Source organism: Talpa europaea (assembly GCF_964194135.1).
Source record: "Talpa europaea genome assembly, chromosome: 2".
Taxonomy (NCBI): domain Eukaryota; kingdom Metazoa; phylum Chordata; class Mammalia; order Eulipotyphla; family Talpidae; genus Talpa; species Talpa europaea.
The window spans coordinates 27,549,323-27,568,896 of NC_140068.1; the positions used below are offsets into that span (position 1 = coordinate 27,549,323).

A 19,574-nucleotide genomic window follows, 5' to 3' on the forward strand; every position below is an offset into this window, starting at 1 on the left:
CATTTTACTCTCTCTCATTGTCTCTGTCTCTCTCTTAGACACACACACACACACAGAGAGAGAGAGAGAGAGAGAGAGAGAGAGAAACCTTCCTACAATTTCAATACAATAATGTCTGACCTCAAATTCGGCCCAGCTGGAGGAATAAATAACATTACCTAATATCAACTGCTTCTCACTTTCTAGACACTGCTTCGAGTGGTTTATATATATATATTAATTCATTTAATCCTCAAAAATAACTCTCCACTTTACACATGAAGAAACAGTGATACAGAAAAACTAAGTAACCATTCTATGGTTATACCACTATTAAGTGGGAACAAGCATAATCTCCACATTTTCCCAACTATATTTTGCACAGAATTGCAAACAAGCTTCAAGTAAGCTTGGCTTATGTTCCAACTGAATGATTAAGTCTCTTGCCTCACTCTTGTGACAAATCCAGGGCTATAGTATCATATTTTCTGCCTAATTGCCTACAATGCAAGTTCCACATTAAATCATCCAACTTTCCCCCTAAATCCCATGAGTATCTTTTCCTAATCTTCACCTTCCCAGACACTACTACAATGGCCAGGTTGGTGGTCTTCTCCCTTTCGACAGTAACTTCGTAAACTTAATTTTGCTTGGTCAACAGACATTTTCAGAAATATATTTGGAAAGTTGGCTGCTGACATCTGTCTTATACTTGTTAGGATTTAAACAATTATATTTTGTTATACATACAATAAATAAATTAACCTCCTCTCCTCAAAACAGAATACATCACTGTGGCATGAGAAGGGCAATGAAATCAAATATCAGTAAATACTTAAAGAATTTTTGACATTCCTTTAAAATAAAAACCAGAAGCTAATACATTGTTATTTGTGTGATTCTGAAGCCATTGAATTTTCTACAAATAAGAGTCTGAGTGAATCCCCCAACCAGAATCAAATATAATTTGAATTCAATAACATTGAATTAACTAAAAAAATTATCTGAATTATAAACATCTTATGTGTAAGAAACTATTTTTATTCTGAAAGTTTACCCAATCAACACAAATGGGGAATTCAAGCACTAAAAAACCACAAACAAAAACTAAACAACAGCAAGACATAGAACCTAGCTATTTCAGAATGACATATTAAGGGAGGGATACTTCTTAATAAAGGAAGTATCACGTGGTAAATATTTCAGGTGTGAACATACAATGCATAAGGAGGTCCCCCTTTTTTTTTGAAATGGCTGTAAATATATTCATCTGAGTAAAACAATCATCTGTGTCTAGTCATGCATGCTGTCTGCTCTCATGGTTGTCACTGCTGTCGATCTGAAGTTGAGAGGTAATGGCCTCATGATTCAAGGAAACTGCTCAAGTGTGTACTCAGGCTCAGTTGGAGAGATGGGTTCATTTATCATCATAATAAGCTATTACCATCGATAGGTCACAACTCATTGAAGAGACAGTCAGTCTAATTGGCTCTATTCCGTAAGCTTTTGATATACCTCAAGTAGATAAGCACTCTTTTGCAGGTAATTTTCAATCACCCAACAAACTATCTGTTTAATAATTCATCATAATTCAGATTAGGGCTTTATCACATAGCTCCTTTTTCCAATTGGTAAGTGTTGGATTTCAACTACTTGGAATCTCAGAACCAGATAATAGAGGGAGAACTTCAGAAGAAGTAAGGTGAGAGAATACGACTCAATTGCTATTGTTGGAAGTGATGAGAAGAACTCAGGAATAAAAATGTAAACTATTACTTCTCCAGCAGACCCTAATGACAATGTTAGAATTCCCTGAAACTGTCTGTGAAAATAAGAGTGCTATTCAAATCTTTGTGATTAATTAAGCACGCCAACCAATTTTTAGCTTATAGGATTGGGACACTTAATATTCATTAAGTGATCACATCAAAACAATAGTTCTTACAGGGTCCAGAATAAAAATTAATAGTTCGTAATAGGTTAAAATAAAAACAACAGCTATTCTAGTAAAACTTTTATTATATAACTTTGACAATACTCTATTCCTCAGTGGGGCAACAGATAACAAGGTGAGGCAAACAGACTATTATTCTAAATAGCTAGGTAACCTTATGATAACGTATATCCTTTTACTTCTCTCTTTTTTTAGGCAAATGGTGGTCAAATATACATTATTCTGCTTTTGGGTTTAATCACTTAATAATATACAATGGATTAGTCATGAAAAATGATATAGAAGAAAGCTAACACAGGAAGAACTTCATAGTTTATAAATATTTATAGTTTTAAATATTTATAATTTTAAATATTTTTAACTATTTTTGGTTTTAAATAGTTTATAGATATTTATGGCTTTATAATGTTTGTACATATGTGCCAAAATTCACATATTCAATCACAAAATGGTAGATATTTCTTTCGGCTAACATAGATTATGAAAAAATAACTTTGCATATATGTCATTTCATAATTATATATGTACCTGTAGGGTAGATTTCCCAGAAGATAAATATGTAAGCATATGTGCATTTTAACTTTAGTGAGATTTCTAAAATAGCTTTCTTGGATTACATCAACATATATCCCTACAACAAATACATAAGGATCTTCATTTCTCTAAGGATGTAACAGTGTGTTATTCATTTATTGTCTTTCCCAAGATATAAGCCAACAGAATGTAGATATTATGGTATGAGTCAGACTGAACATCATTGCATATATTTAAGACTATATTTCCTTTTCTATGAACTATTTGAACTGCTTACTCATATCTATTGCTTATTATTCTTTTGGGCTGTTGGCTTTTCTCATCAATTTTTATAACCTCTTCATATGTTATAGTGATTAATCTTTTGTTTTCTACAAATTATTATGAAGTGAAAATTATGAGATTTTAAAAAGAATCAATATTTGATTATCCGTATTTGTTTGCTTGGACTGCCATAGCAAAGTACCACAAAGGAGTGTCTGAAACTACAGAAATAAGGCTACCCAAGTTCCCAAACAAAGCATTAGCATAGTTAGTACTTTCTCAGGACTATGAGCAAAGGATCTGTTTTAAACCATTCTTATTGGCTTGTTGATGGCTACCCTCGGGCTAATGTGTCTCTGTCCCTGTAGGAGTGTATATCTCCACTTTTTCCCTTTTCTATAATGACCCCAGTCTTTAATGGGTTGTAGTCTACCTTAATGATGTCACTTTAACTGGCTACTTTATAGCTGCAGGGTATTTATGTTTATGATATTTATAACATTTACTTCTCTAATCAGTTACTGATGGGCAAATATGTCAAATCCTTTTATACACTAGACTTTCAGTGAAGCAGAACTAGCAAGATACTTATCACTCAATTTGCTTGGAAATACATGCAGCAATTCTTGTTAACTGTAGTTTGTTACCTTCAAGATAAAATGCAAAACCCTCTGCAGATTTCTCAAAAAGCTGACCAACTATTTTAATTTTTATGTGTTGCTATAAAGATGTTCATTACATCATATGATCTATTTAATTGGCTAAAATGAACTAAATAGGCAGGGGGGCAAAGTATTCTTTACCAAATATTACTGATTGATATAGAGATTACTTCTAGTATGAATTACCACAGTATACTACTATGGACATTCACAAAGAATATGACATGTTTTAAATAACTTCTGTGTACTAAAAGCATTTTAAAAGGCTGTGCACAATTCTGAGGGGATGCTAGAACTCTCATTTTACAGATCATCAAAGTAAACAGAATTGTATTCTGGGGTATGTCCAATTCAGAAAACTAATAAAGTGGAGATTTCAATCTTTGATTCAGATCTGTGAAAAGCATTAGTTAACTGACCAAAGTCTTCCTTTAAATAAATAATAGCTGTCAGTCATTCTCATAATGAAGAAAGGAAATAACATATTAGTTTAACTAGTACACCATTAATGTGTCAGCAAATTAGGCTGTTGTGAGGGCTATATGGGAAGGATTTGTTGCAGATATTGTGTCATGGCTTCTAGATGGTTGTCTTTGTGTCCCTGGTACTCCTTCCTCTGTAATATCTGTGTCCCACCCTTCCCACCATTGTGCTCTTCTTTTCTCCCACTATCAACAGCAATTAAATGACATCAACAAAACCCTAGTATATAAAGACTAATTTGGCCATGATAGGTTCAGAAATGACATGACACTGCTCCACTAAACTACCACAACAGGCTGATCTATTGCAGTGTCAGAGGCCAGTATACTGGGGGTTGTCTCAGAAGGACTGGAAGTCAGAACCAGCAATTCATGATTTCCTGTTGTTCTCCATTGAGCTACACATGGACATGAAAATAGTCAAACAAAAGGATGTAGAAAAAATGCAGTTTGACATTAATATTTCAGATTTCTTAAATATTTGCAGATTTCTCTAATTAAAATTCTTGGATTGATGCTAGTTTAGGTTATAGTCTCTGTTTCAACTGGATTTGTTATTTTATTTTCACATTAATGGAGCTTTTCCTTCATTATTTTATCTTTTAAAAATAAGATATTAAGAACAAGAGTGGAGCTATTACATTCCTGATTTCAAACTATATTACAAAGTTATAGTAACCAAAACACCACGGTTGAAAAAAAACACACACAGGCAATAGATTAACTGAACAGAATAGACAGGACAGAAATATACCCATGAATGTGTAGTCAATTAATTTAGGACAAAAGAGGCCAAAATATATAGTAGAGAAAGGACAGTCACTTCATTAAATTGTGCTGAGAAAAACTGAACACCCACATGCAAAAGAATGAAACTAGATCACTATATTATACTAAACACAAAAATAACTTTTGAATAAAAACCTGAAACCATAAAAACCCCTAGAAAAAAATCATAGGTGGCAAGCTCATTTAGAATGGTATTGCTTAAGGTTTTTTTAATGATCTAAAACAAAAGAAATAAACATAAAAATAAACAGAAGGGACAAAATCAAACTAAAAAGCTTCTGCTATCAACAAAATAAAAAATATAGCCCACTGAACTAGAGGAAATATCTGCAAATTATATATTTGATAAGGGGTCAATATCAAAAAGATATATAAAGAATTCATACAGGGCCTCCCCGGTGGTGCAGCAGTTGAGCTCTGGGTTGCAAAGCTGCCCGTAGCCTCTGCAACACCGGTTCGATCCCCGGCCACCAGGTGAGAGTCCCGTATGGCGCACAGACCTCTCCTGCTGCCCTCTGCTCCCCTCAGCAGTGTACTTCGTCAGTCTGTCTGCTCTGCTCTCCGCTCTGACTCTGGTGAACTCTCTCACCCTCCCGCGCTTCTGACTGTACCCAGTGCTTATATAAATAAATAAAGTAATTTAAAAAAAAAGAATTCATACAACTCAATAGCAAAAAGACAAGCAATCCAATTAAAAAATGGGCAGAAGATCTGAAAAGACACTCAAAGGAGATAAACAGGCAGCCAATAGATATATGAAAAGCTGCAACATCACCAATCATCAGGAAAATATAAATTTAAATTACAATGAGGTATTGCCTCATCCTGTTAGAATAGCTTTCATAAAAAGAACTAAATGCTAATGAGGACATGAAGAAAATGGATCTCTTGTGCATATTTGAAGGGAATATAAGTTGGTGTAATCAGTCTGTAAAATAGTAAAGAGTTTCCCCCCAAAATTAAAAGTATACCTAATATATGATCTTCATTTTACATCAGGGTATTTAGTTAAAGAAAATGAAAACTTTAATTTAAAAAGATATATGCAGATCCATATTCATTGCAACAGTACATAAAATAACCAAGATATGGAAACAACCTAAGTGTTCATCAGTAGGTTAATGGATAAAGAAAACAATATAAATATACAATGAAGTATTATTCAGATATGAAAAAATGAAATTTTGCCCTTTGTGACATGGATGGACCTTAAGGAAGCTATGCTAAGGAAAATTTAGATAGATAAAGACCAATAGCATATTATCTCACCTATAAGTGAAATCTAGTCTAAAACCAAAACAAACAAAACATTAGGGGCCTCCCTGGTGGCACAGGGGGTTAGGACGTAATCTATGAAGCTATCTGTAGCCACTGCAGCAGCACAAGTTCAATCCCCGACCAAGGAGCTGCCCACATGGCGCAGTAGACCTCTCCTGTCTTGCCCGCTGCTCCCCTCAGCCAATCCACCTGTTTTGATCCCCACTCTGTCTCTGATGCATCCTCTCACCTCCCACACCTCTGGCCTGTACCCCAAGTCTTGCATGCACAAATAAATAAATCTTTAAAAAAAAACACCAAGTTCATAGATACTCATAGATACAGAGAAGAAAGCACGGGGGTTTGTGTCCTCTCTACCGATATTTGTTTACTATTTTATTAATTTTCATTTATATAAATTCATTACTTTTTTATACTTTCTTTTGCATATGATGCTCAAGCAACTCTAGTTCAAAGCTAAATGTCTTACAAGAACTAATAATTAAAATTGAATAAAAAAATGATTAACTGGAAAGGACTAGACATATCTGGATTCTACTCTTGGCTCTGACTATTCTACTTGGGATATCTTTATTTATCAGCTGATTACTTTGATCATTTATCTTAAGTTAAAGAAAATAGAAATTTGTGAATTCAGTTGAATATGTTAGGTGAGTTGTTTTGCACAGAATCTGTGTATTTATTATTTCCCTTGTCCTGAGGAGTAAATCCCTACCAACATAATCTTATTAGTTTCTTTAGCAACCATATCACAATGTTGTTTGAAATTACTGTTAAGTAAACCCCTTATTTTTCCCAACAAACTGTTTAGTATGAACAGTCTCCTATCTTGTGAAAATGAATCTTTTCCCCACTACATTGTATTATAAGGTACTGTGAATAGAATAATGGCTATAGATATTAAAATATTTTAATTCAATAACTTGCAATATTAGAATTAGAATTATTAGAATTGATAAATTTAATTTTGGAAAATATTAAGACAAAGACAGGTAAAATTGAGAGATTTTGATGTCAGACTCAGAGGTGGGCTAATTTTGCATAGTGACACTGCAATAACTATGGGCAATAACTGAGTTCTCTTTTGTTCTTTTATAAATAATCTTTCCATTTACCCCTAACATTTAATTTTATTTATGATAAGCAGTAAATCTTGGTATTACAACACTATCAAATAATTCTTGATGAGTTCTGATTTATGGAATAAAAATTCAATTGCAGTTGATTTATCCTATTTATTTTTATGATCGTGCCTTCTCCACATACATGATGACCTTCTTATTTAATGCATTTCATCCAAATTTAAATTAAAGGAAATTAAGGGTGGGGATAGTGTTTGACCTTCCTATTTGAATAATTTAGCAGAATACAAAGAAAAAAATCACATGTACAAATTGTTCTGCTAAAAGAAAATGGATCACACTTGCTAGCAAGTTTTTAAAAATGTTTGTAACAAGACTGAAATTATCTTTCAATTCCCACATACATTCTAACTGGAGTCATTTGGAGCAAACTAATCAAATTGTTGTTGTTGTTGTTGTTCTTAAATAGGTAACAATCAGAAAGTATTTGTTGAGCTCTTTATGCAACAAGTCCTACTCCGTCCTGTAACTCTCAAGCATCTATCTTTCTTCAAATCCATATCTTTAATTTGGGATCTATGAGGTAGAAATGAAAGTCAAGTGGGTGGACCTCCCTGGTGGTGCAAGTCTCAGCACTATGAAGCTATCAGCATCTACCGCAGCACAAGTTTGATCCCCAGTCAGGGAGCTGACCCACATGGTGCAGCAGACCTCTTCCGTCTTGCCTTCTGCTTTCCTCGGCAGTGTATTTCAGCCAGTCTGTCTGTTATGCTCCCCACTCTGTCTCTGGTGAATCCTCTCATCCACCACACTCTGGCTACATGCCAGTTCTTGTATGCATAAGTAAAACTTTAAAAAAAAAAGAAAGAAAGTCAAGCAAGCACAACAAAGACATGCCAGAGAGTGCTTTCAGGAGCCCAATACTGTTTTTTCAGGAGACCTCATAAAAGTGCCTCTTAAACTAAGCTAGAGAAATTCCCAGCAACTACATGAAATAATTTAAAAGCATCTCTAATCTAGAAACAGATTAAACAGAAAAAAATAGTATAATTCTGTAGAAAATAAGTATTGTTTTGTAAAGAACAAATCACAAAATTAATTTAATAATGCTCAGAGACAACATTTCCAAGCTTATCAGTAATGAGGCGACACATATCAAACCAAGCCAGATTTTCAGGGAACTTTACAAAGAAAAGAATTGCTTTTGGATACTGCACAAACTATTTCAGACCACTAGGGTAATTTTAAGTAAATGATTATTTTAATGTTCTAATAGCAGTTAGTTTACCAAAGCAGTAAATTATTCCACTCTCAAATACCCAAACTGTTTCTAAATAGCTGTAGCCTGTAGCATACCAGCAGGACTCTGTCCTCTAGCTCTTTCCATTTCTGCCTAGTTCCATACTTAAATAAATGCCCTAAGACCAAACATTAACATTTGCTAAGCATTTTGAAAGTTAAATGCTGCTGGGCATAGCCCTGTGGGTTCCAGACATAATTCTCTTTGACCATCTAGGATGTTGGGGTAGCTTTAACATTTGATTGTGCCAAATATTCACACATCTATGAGTAAAGTATTTTCCAAATTGCTATTGAGAAATTAACATAGCTGAGATCACGGAAAATTTTTAGATGGTCAGTATAATAATGTGCTAAATTTTTCTAAGCCTCATCTACTATCCACATCCGCACTTATAATCACTTCTATATACCTCATTACTCCAAAGAAGAACTGCAGTCAATAATAAATGTTTCTTCGGATAAAAAGTACTCCTTTGCAAAACTGTCATGTTCTTGAGTTTTATTACAATTAGGAAGAGCTCAAAGTTCTGTTAGCAAAATGTGTCCCATGTGAGAACGGTTTTATTGGGGTCAGGTTCATAAGGGAAGAATGGCATGTGGCATCTTCATTACAACAGAATATATACAGCACATATTCCTTCTAAGTAGCCTTGTAACAGTTGTAGGGAAATGTTTGAAAATTTGCTTATATAAATATTTAAGAAAGCTAATAGCATCTCATAAGTAATTTTTGCTTGGGAATTAACACTAAAAAAACAGAGGAGGGATTATGCACCTACAGCCTGTGGATCACGACGTAAGTAAATGAAATTCAGTATCTAACCAGATGCACTAGTAGTATCTTGATATACCATTTCTGTCAGATTCTGGCAATGGTTCGGATTGGAACAGCAATTACTGGTAAAGAACTTAGCCTCAACTATTTAGAAAAGTGGCTTTATTGGATTTACAAACAAGGCCCTACAATTTTCCATTTCCTTAGCAAGATATTAAATCAAGAGAGCTAAGCATGTCTTCATGACTATAATTTACATGATGTGACATGACAGTTAAGATGTACTGTGGTAATTTGTGAAAGCTTGCAGTATTATTGTAGTATCAAAAATTTATATGGTTCAATTATTAAGGCAAATTGTTTCATTCATACTGAAATGTCTGACAGTAAACCACCGAGGGCTTCCACATTACATTAAAAAATGTCTTCCATATTCAAACAATTTGCACACCCTGTTACCATTACTTTGTTCACTGAGTGGAAACCGAAGCACAGGCCAGCATAGCTTTTTGATGTGAAAATGATCAGTAGGGGAATATGAAAGATTTCAGTGTGGGTGATTATAAGCTTCAGTTAAGCCAGAAAAGGGAAGTTATCTTTGGGAACCAGCAACTACAAACAGGATGTCCAAATTCCTTGCTCTGATGCTATTTAATATCCCATTTACTTGCTTACCTTCTGTCAGTTTGATTTTCAGCCAACAGAAAGAAAAAGCATATGAGGAAAGAAGAAATGATGGAAAATATGGGGTAAAACTCTATTGTATGGGGAAAATATTCTATTATAAGCTTTCTGTAAATAAATTTCACCAACATAAGAAAATAAGACTTCTGAAACTTACCCACTTCAGACCAAGGCTCTTCTCTGAATGCCACACAATGGAGTGAAAGAGAAATGAAACAGTGTATTTATTTATCTTAGGCCAATTTTAGGCAGTAGACATTCAAGTGTTGTGTGCTAGGTTACTATTGTTGAGAATACAGGAGGTTTCCAAATAGAATAGAATAGAATAGAATAGAATAGAATAGAATGACTTTTGGCTGTAAAGGGCCTTGTAAATAAAAGTTTAATTGGATTTTTATTACAACTATTGAATTTTATGCAACATACCTTTTCTCTTTCAAAATCCTTATTTATTGAAAATGTACTTTATTTATTTATACTTTTTGGGTAATATCATTTAGAAGTCTATTAAAAATAAGAAACTGGTGATGAATTATGGTTTTGTTTTCAATCAAGTGAAACCACCAATTCCCTCTTACTGAGAAGCATATGAACGACTAGGTTTTTCTATTTCAACACTCACATGCCATGACAAAGAACTACTATCTACTAACTATAAATACAATTTCATTCATTTAATCAATCACAATTTCTTCTAAAAATACCACCGTACTCTTATAGGGTAAAGTAGGCTTAAATAGTATGAATTCAGTAAGGGATTTTTTGGTGACCATTATAGCTTCTAGTGTAATTAGGTAAGAACTATCAGCTGACAAGGTATTAACTTTCCCAAAACAAGCAAGTAATAAAATTTAGAAAAACTAGGGGGGCCTTCCTGGTGGTGAAAGGGGTTCAGACGCAACCTATGAAGCAATCCGCAGCCACTGCAGCATGAGTTCAATCCCCGGCCAGGGAGCAACCCGCATGACGCAGCAGATCTCTCCTGGCTCACCCGCTGCTCCCCTTAGCAGTGTATTTCAGTCAATCTGTCTGTTCTGTTCCCTACTCTGTCTCTGATGAATACTCTCATCCCCACACACCTCTGGCCTGTACCCCAGTTCTTATATGCATAAATAAATAAATCTTAAAAAAATACTATACCAGATTGTTTCCAATAAATTATTAAGCAAGACAAAATAAAATTCTAAATACTAAGGCACTTATCCAGATAGAGTTAATCTACAGCAAGAAAAAAAAATCCTGCATTTCTGAGGCTGCTACATTTGTTTATCTGTGTATGTTTTTATATATGTGTGAGTGGGCTTTCAAACAAACATGTACTTTCAATATGGCACTTCTTTTAGGCTAGTTCTCTCTCTATCTTCCAAGAAATATGTTGTTTATATAAGATTCATGACAAGCACTAAATTAGTTATGTAATAAATTTCATTTCCAATTAACATTCATACAAGATAGAAAAAGCCATTCTCTTGAATATGTTTTGAAGTGAAATAGAAACAGATGAGGAAAACTTTGCTAAGTATCCCACCATCAACAACTCTAGAAAGACAATTACTTCAAGTAAATACAGCACAGTTTCTTCCAATACCTATAATTTATTTTACCATAATGTCCTAGAGGCCTCATTAACCTATTTTCTCATTCAAAAATTTCATATGGAACTATGCCAAGTTGTGCACTAGGGACTTCACGGCCCATTAACTTCTTGTATTCATACCTCACCCATGGGGCATGGGAGAAATGTCTAACTCAAGCTAATTTAGTTGGTTTCAGCATTTCATTACCATATATACAGTATGTATGCATATATATACACACACGAATTACTGATATATAAAGTAATACTGTAACACTACATGTATTACATATATACTGTAAGACTTTAACATGTAATAGTATATGTATTTATATATATTTACATATATAGATGTATATCTACTTATATACTTATATAAGCATATGTATTTGATTTCACCTTACTTTAAGAAAAGATAAATAAAAGTCATTCACTTTATTGATGTTAATGCAAAGTAGCAAGAAGCAAGCACCATATGAACTTACTTTGTTTCCCAGGTATGGAGCCGGTGCACTCCAGAAGTAGCTCTGTGGAAAAGCTCCTTGGACCTCCGCGCTGCTGATGCTGATCTGCTGAGGTGTACCGAAGCTGTCCTGCTGAGGGGCCATGCGAGTGTGACCTGAGATGTCAGTCAAATACCAGCCACTCATGTCTTGTATCTTAAAGAAGACACACAATTGTCATTATTTAAGGGGGAGAAGTCCACCACTCCTTTTCTCTTTTACATTTCTAGTGGGGTTCATTTTTGGAAATTAATAAAAAACCTACAAAGCTTAGAAAATTGTTATAAGAGTTGTGAATGTCACTAAACTTATATCTAATCATTAAAAGTGTCCATTGTTATTTTTTTCCTGATGTTTGTAGGATTTTGGAAGATATCACATAATCTTTTATTTTGACTCAAAGTCTTTAAAAATAAGGTTCAAAATGTCTCTTTCTTAAAAATAGAAATTTCTTCAAAGTTCCACAATGGTTATAATATTATATAAGTTATCAAATAGTTGGACCTTGAATTTCATATTTTTCTTTCCACTAATAACTTCCTGTTGCTTACAGAAAAAAAAATATTTCAAAGGGCTTTGCAGTAGGGGCTTTTGATGGGACAGAAAATAAACAAAAACGGTTATGCATATGTATCTGTAAAGTAGAGGAAGGAAAGAAATAAAATATGCAAGTGACCGAAAGGTGACTTTTTATTCAGTATTTCTTACCTTTGCATAATATTTCAGATTGATGCAAAAGCAATACAGGGAGAAAAAATATTTGATAGTTGTGTTAAGGATTAGTTAGCTCATTAAAATGGAAACCAAGATGTATTTGGAAATAGTTTATGGAAGTAGTGTTGTAAAATGCAACCCTGGTCTTGTGTCACTCACCATCTGAGTGACATCAATAACTCTCTAAGTATAAGAACCTAACTTCTTAACATACATTTTATAGTTTCTCATTCTCCCTATAGACCTCTGTCTCTTGAGTCCACTTTCTCTATTTCATTAAGAACTGCCACACAGGTCAGTGAAATTCCCAAATGTCCAATATTCCTTTCATTACTCTCCTATAAGAAGACAATCCGGGCCTCCCTGGTGGCACAGCAGTTAAGCGCTGGGCTGCAAAGCTGCCCGCAGCCTCTGCAGCACTGGTTCGATCCCCGGCTGCCAGCAAGGGTCCCACATGGTGCACAGACCTCTCCTGCCATGCCTGCTGCTTTCCTCAGCAGAGTATTTTGTCAGTCTGCCTGTTCTGTTCCCTGCTCTGGTGAATTCTCTCACCTTCCTGCGCGACTGTACCCAGTGCTTGTATAAATAAACAAACAAGCAAACAAACAAACAAATAAATCAATCTTTAAAAAAAAAAAAGAAGACAATCCACTATGCATGTAGTTGAAAGCAATGGAGAATGAGGCAGGCTGTGGAGATAGAAAGGTAGACTTGCTAAGTCTTATCTTAAAGGAAGAAAATCCCAGAAAATATTAAATAGGCAATAATTGGAATTTTTTCAAGTTAACTAAGAAATGAGGTAATATTCAAATTTAGTGTCCTCTTTCAACAATAAAAAAGACCCAGGCAACATCAAAGAGTAACTGAAGGCTGATGGTTAATAAGTATTATGTAAAAGGATGATAAAGAGATTGTTCTTAATGTGAGTATCAAAAGAGCTGGTGGAAAGAATACATAATTCTCCCTATCATGACCTGATGTTTTCTCTATTGAGTTATCTCCCCTTGGGGCTAAAACAACTTTAATGTCATTCCTGCTTCACATATTAATCATGGTCACTGCCAAGGCTACTGTCTACTTATTTCAAGATGTCTACATCTCGTTACAAATAAAACCTTAAAGGCACTGATCAAAGTTACACATCTGAAAGAAAAGTTCATGACTTTTTGATGGTAACTTTAAGTAGAAGCTGACTACAAAAAGAGAGTTTTTTTTAATTTTTTAGAAAAGAACTACAATAGCAAGAAACCCAAGGAGAAGCAGGCAGGAATAAGAAAAAGACTGTTGCTTACATTGCCATAGGTCCAATAGGAACTCTGACATCTGTTTGAAACCCCTGAGCAGAAACATTCATCACAACCTTTACGATTTTCCTCTTGCAAATTGAAGAAGCCGGTTTTGCAGCGACTGCAGTCTTCTCCTTCAACATTCTCCTATAAATAAAGAAGTGTGTTAGTCACAGAGGTGCCTTTCAAAATTAAGAGCTGTCTCTTATTAAAAATATACTCTTCATTTTACCTCTCACCCATATTTAAATTACGATATGATATTGTTAAACATCTGCTCAAAAATTCTTTCAGAGTTATGTGTGTGTGTGTATCCTCTCTTGCTACACTGATGGGAAAGAATAATGGATATTAATCTACTGTACTGAAAACTACAGTTTTGATTTTCATTGTGTGTCAAGAATGTGGAGTAAATGTCATGACAGATACAGTACAATGTTAGACTGACTTAAATGGGGTCAGTTTGGTTCACCGATCGCTGTTGGTGAATTATTTCATAGAGCACATGATAAATGATGAATTACGGACATTAAACTAATATGTAGGTGCATAATGGAACATTAATATTATACATATGGTAAAATACTTTCCACATTATAGATTAAAAATACATTTGAGGCAAGCATAACAACCTGACAGGAGGAAAAACTGGGGAAACAGTCATAGCAATTCCCTGATGATTCTAAGTAGAAAAGGAGAAAACTTTCCCTGGTTGATTTTAACAGTGTTTCTGTTCACACATAGGTATAACCAGTTAATCATCCAGTGATATTATGGGAAAAAAATAATTCTCATTTGGTGACTGCTCTCCAAATTGGTTTCATTAATCCTTGTCCCTGTACTATGACAGCATATGGGAAAATTATTTGTTTGTAGGTGGGACTATAAGGTAGATGCAGGCCAGGGAAAGGTGATTTTAAGATGAAAAACTGGGAAAGGTATAATCTCTCAATGTAAAGAATGGTTAAATTTGATTAATAATTTCTAAATGAAGACTCTCTGCTTTCCAAGAAACATTCTCAGTATTTTCTACACATTTTTGCTACACATTTTTCCTTAAATTCTCTTATTACCTCAATTCTGAAGTTTTCCTTTGCCTCAGAGAATGAACTTATGTGTCAACTGTATTCCCCTAGCCTTTTATACATTGCCTTATTACAGCCACACAAAAGAGTATGGCTATTTCTTTTTAAGAGTGTTCTCTCTGGCTATATACCATAATCTAGTCAGAAGCAGAAACCTATCTTACTCATCTTTAGAGAGCCAGCAAATGGTAGGTCTCCTAGGACAGCATAAATGATTGTTTAGCAAAATTTCATTAGTTTAGTTTAATCACAAAGTGGTTGTGTTTTTTCATATATAGAAAAGTGATATGCACATGGTAGATGCTTAATAAAGATATTTGTTAATAAACCATTATCGAGAAAAAAAAGGATGAGAAAATATGAGAAAATAGGATGAAAAAAAATTGAGGAGAGAATAGCATAAAAATGAAATATGTATAATATACATTATAAAATATGAGATTCCTCTTATATCCAAGAGAATACTTTATGGAAATACACTTTTGACTCTTAATTGCTATTGACCCACTTAAAGTTCAACCACTTCCAAATTGGTAGGAGACTAAACAAAGAAGCTTCTCCAGTTTCATGTGTAAAACTTTAGCATCCTGATATATGCACAAATTAAATTATTGCACTGTTATTCTCGCTAATTTTTATTTGCAAGGTAGATTTCAAACATTGTGACAGATGTAAGCAAAACTAATCAAACTAATTTCAGGCCTGTGGGACAAATAAATCCCCAAAGCCCTGATGTTGAGTGTGTCTTCACAAGAGCCCACAGGATGAAGAGAGGAAGCATATCTGTAATTATAATTTAGATTATCCTATTGAGGACACTACAGTTGTTCTGTACACTGTGTTCTTACATGATTGGTCTAATCTACTTTTCATTTACTCTAATTTGAAAAGTTAAATATCATTTTCTGAAATTCAGACTAAGGTCAGCAGTTAGAAATTTTCAGAAGTTTGTTAACATTTTCCTTAGCTCCATGCTGGCCTGAAAATATGACCTTGAAAAAAAATTAAATAATCCCAATATTCAACTTAATAACCTGAAGCAACACATTAGAATCAGAATTGCAACTACTACAAAAATAGGTGGGTCAATGTCTGTCTTTGAAAACCAAATTCCAGTTGCACAAAAAGATACATTCACAATTAACTATATTGCAAAGTGGAATGTGATAAGTACATCTCAGAAATCAATTAAATCATGCGGGCACAGAGGAAGTGGAACTAATTCCTGATAGGAAGGCTTGAAGAAGTTTTATGGCAACTGGTTGGTGGAGACGGAAATAGACTGATGTAGCAAAGATATGTGGAATAAAAATTATTGAAAGAGAAATTTATTCATTATATTTACAAAACAAATATTTTGAATATTTCTTATTTGTTAGGAATTTCACTTATTACTTGCCATCAGATAATAAACTTTTAAGGCTTTCTTTTCCCTTAGGAATTGGTAAGTTATTCAGCAAGTGATAAATCAACAAATGTATACTGAAGGGGCTTAAGTTATAGGTAGCTGGAACAGGTAGAATGTCTATGAAATGGTAGCCAGTGGAACAAACAAATCATTCATTACCATGTGGTCCATAAAGGTTAAATAGGCCTGCAAAGCTCAAACTGTGCACGTTCCAAATTGAAAAGATTGTCCCTTAATCAGTTCCTGGTGGGTAACATAAAATCCTGGGTAACCTTGTCTAAAAGAGTATTTCTGTATCGAGGCCAGGGGTCACACCAGATATTTTATATTAACAATGTGATTTATGGTGTATGCCTAATTTTGTTCACCCTGTGCCCTGGTGTATCAGTTTGACCTCTGGGGGCACTGCCGACTGAGTAGCAAGGTCAGTCTTAAGATTAATCCATATCTAAGTGACGGATCCCCCCAATAAAACCCTGACACTAAAACTTGGGAGAATTTGCCTGCTTGGCAATACTTCATATGTTTTGTTACACATTTCCTCTGGAAAGTTAAGCACCATTTTTATGATTTACTGGGAGAGGATAACTGTTAGTTTGAACCTGCCTCTCCTGGATTTTTCACTATATCTCTTTTATTTTTATACTTTAATCTGTATCTTGTCACTGTAATAAAGCATAAACATGAGTATCACTGCTTTTCTGAGTTCTGTGAGTCCTTTTAGTGAATCACCAAAAATGAGGGTGCTCTTGGGGACCCACAACAGAGCATGTAGTGATGACAAGACATATATATCTATTGAAACCAGTTAGGCAAGTGTTTGTTTTGCTTTGTTTATAGTGATAGATGTTTGGGCTAAAATATTTAAAACCTGTGGCAGGTATACAAGCTAATCCTGTTCTACCTCCCAGGCCCAATTTACTTTGATCCTCTTCACAAATAATTATGAACTCATCATATTTGAACATACCTTACAGAAGATTATCCAGCATGTCAGCTGAAGACCACAACTTTCAGTCTCTGGACTCCTACTCTTTTAGCCCTAAAGTCTATCCTACAGAATTCTTCAGGGAGTGATAACTAATCAGATTGAACTAGCTAATCAGATTGAGATAGATTCATTCAACTAAAAGTGCTAAGTTCTGATTTTCCTGATTTTACTAAGCCAGAAGTAAATAGTGATTGTGGTAGAATTTACCTACTTAGTATGTCTCTTCTGATAGTCTAGTAGAAAGGCCTTATGAGGTTGGTAGGAAGATAAAGAATCAGAGAGAAAAATTTTTAGCTTACTACAACTCTGTTTTCTGGATATGTTTCAACACATACATAGTTAATTATATCATGCTCTATTTCCTGTTTTTCTTTTCTAATCTTGAAAGTATACATCTAAGAAAATAGCTAAGTAATTTTATTTTTATGTTCCCAAATGTTTCTTTTAATAAATTAGTTTTAAAATCGTGACTATTAGAGAACATCGTGGTATGATATTTAATATACTTTAGATATTTTAGAGTGGCACATGTCAAAACATAACCCTCATGTTCCAGGACATTTATTGTACCTTCATAGAGACAGAGGTTTCCTACATTACAGTAGTTTAGTGATTTAGAAGATCTTGGCAGTGTGGGCCTCAGTTCTATTTATGGGTTCCCAGTTACTTGTTATTTCAAAACCTCTCTATGACTCATTAACTACTGTCATCCATGAAGCAGGTTCTGATTATATTTTAATTCATTTTTGGATGATCTTCTTGATAGGAGTTGTCCAGAACTTAAATTTTTGATTTTCAGCTTGAGACTAGTAAAACATCAGATTTATGGGTAGGTTCTCTGAGCAATTTAATATAATTTACTATCAAGATTATTAATTTTATTATAAGATTATTAAGTTACTAATACATGTTCTGCACATTATTTTGAACTATTCCTTTATTCTCTAGTACTATGTATTCATCAAATCATAGCTGAGCTACTACATACAAAATATTACAAGAAATTTCAGGCAGAATATAAAAATGCCCTAATGAGGATTACAGCAGAGGAATAAATTAGTGGACAAATAAGTATAATATAGGATATTACTGTCTGACATTAGACTCATTACCAGGGTGTTCCATGTCTCTCAAGGATAAACTTCACAGAAGGCTACAGGATTGAGAGCAAAGGAATCATTCTAAAGGTTTTACATCTGGATTAAAATAAGTTACTGTAACACTCTCTTTTCCAATGGGAATGTTTCTAGTAGTAAGAAAGCTCATTTATTTAAATAAATAAACAAAAAGTAGACGCAAACAGTAAAATATCATTTTGTTCTTTTCTTGACATTTATATTATAAGGTCTTCAAAGGCATACTTGTGATCATACTTATACTTTGTCAACATCCAATTTATATCTAAGAATCATGAGTTTGCAAAATCCAACCCTAATGCTATTTTAGTCATTGTGAGATTTCTTTCTGTCCTTATCCTTATTATTCAGTCACTTTGTAATGACTGACTTTTTAAAGTGATTGACATAAAATTGAATACATTTCTTGAAAACAATTTAACCATTTTATCTAAACAAATTACAGTCTTATCTTTTCTATTTCTGGATATTTCCATTGAACAGCTCAATCTAGTAAATTTATTTTAACATTTTATTTATTTGGAGCAGATTAGTGTTTCTAATTCACAAATTTAATGTTCATTTCCACACCTAAGCAAGTCTATGAAAAAAGTAATTGCCAGAATTTACCAGATTTCTGTAGAGATTCATATTTCCAATACCACCATATTTTCTTAAAACCAAATATCTTCTGTTTCTAAACTGTTAATTTGTTATATTAGCAGAACTAAATAGGAACTAATAATAACCAATTATTTTTCCATTTAAAATAATAAATCCATGATAGTTTTATTCTCATATATTATTAATAAAAGTTATCACTTTGCTTTATAGCTGTGATTCTCAAACTCTTTTTCAACCTCATGCTCCTAAGAAATCCCTGTAGTCATTTTTTTTATTATCACCACCATTAAATTTAATACTATAGATATACTCTACATACAGACACATTGTGTGAATATGCTTATCTTATACATCAAATGAGTATGATATTTTTGTCATTCTAAAATCAATTTTCATTCCCTTAGGGAAATATGTGTCTTAAATACAAATTTCAATTTCATATAATTAGCTGATTATCTAATTAGATATGTTATTGTCCACCCCACAA

The 19,574-nt window shown here is 33.7% G+C and overlaps 1 protein-coding gene across 2 annotated transcripts in view; it reads right to left on the reverse strand.

Annotated features, from left to right (window-relative positions):
- Positions 1-19,574, reverse strand: part of LAMA2 (laminin subunit alpha 2) — a gene marked incomplete at both ends in the record, with an annotated part of 514,626 nt that overhangs the window by 252,697 nt on the left and 242,355 nt on the right. For both annotated transcript variants that reach the window (XM_084228925.1, XM_084228924.1), the window contains 2 exons: positions 11,847-12,020; positions 13,871-14,011. In XM_084228925.1, coding sequence (XP_084085051.1) covers positions 11,847-12,020; positions 13,871-14,011 — 315 coding nt within the window. The remainder of the gene's footprint in view (positions 1-11,846; positions 12,021-13,870; positions 14,012-19,574) is intronic.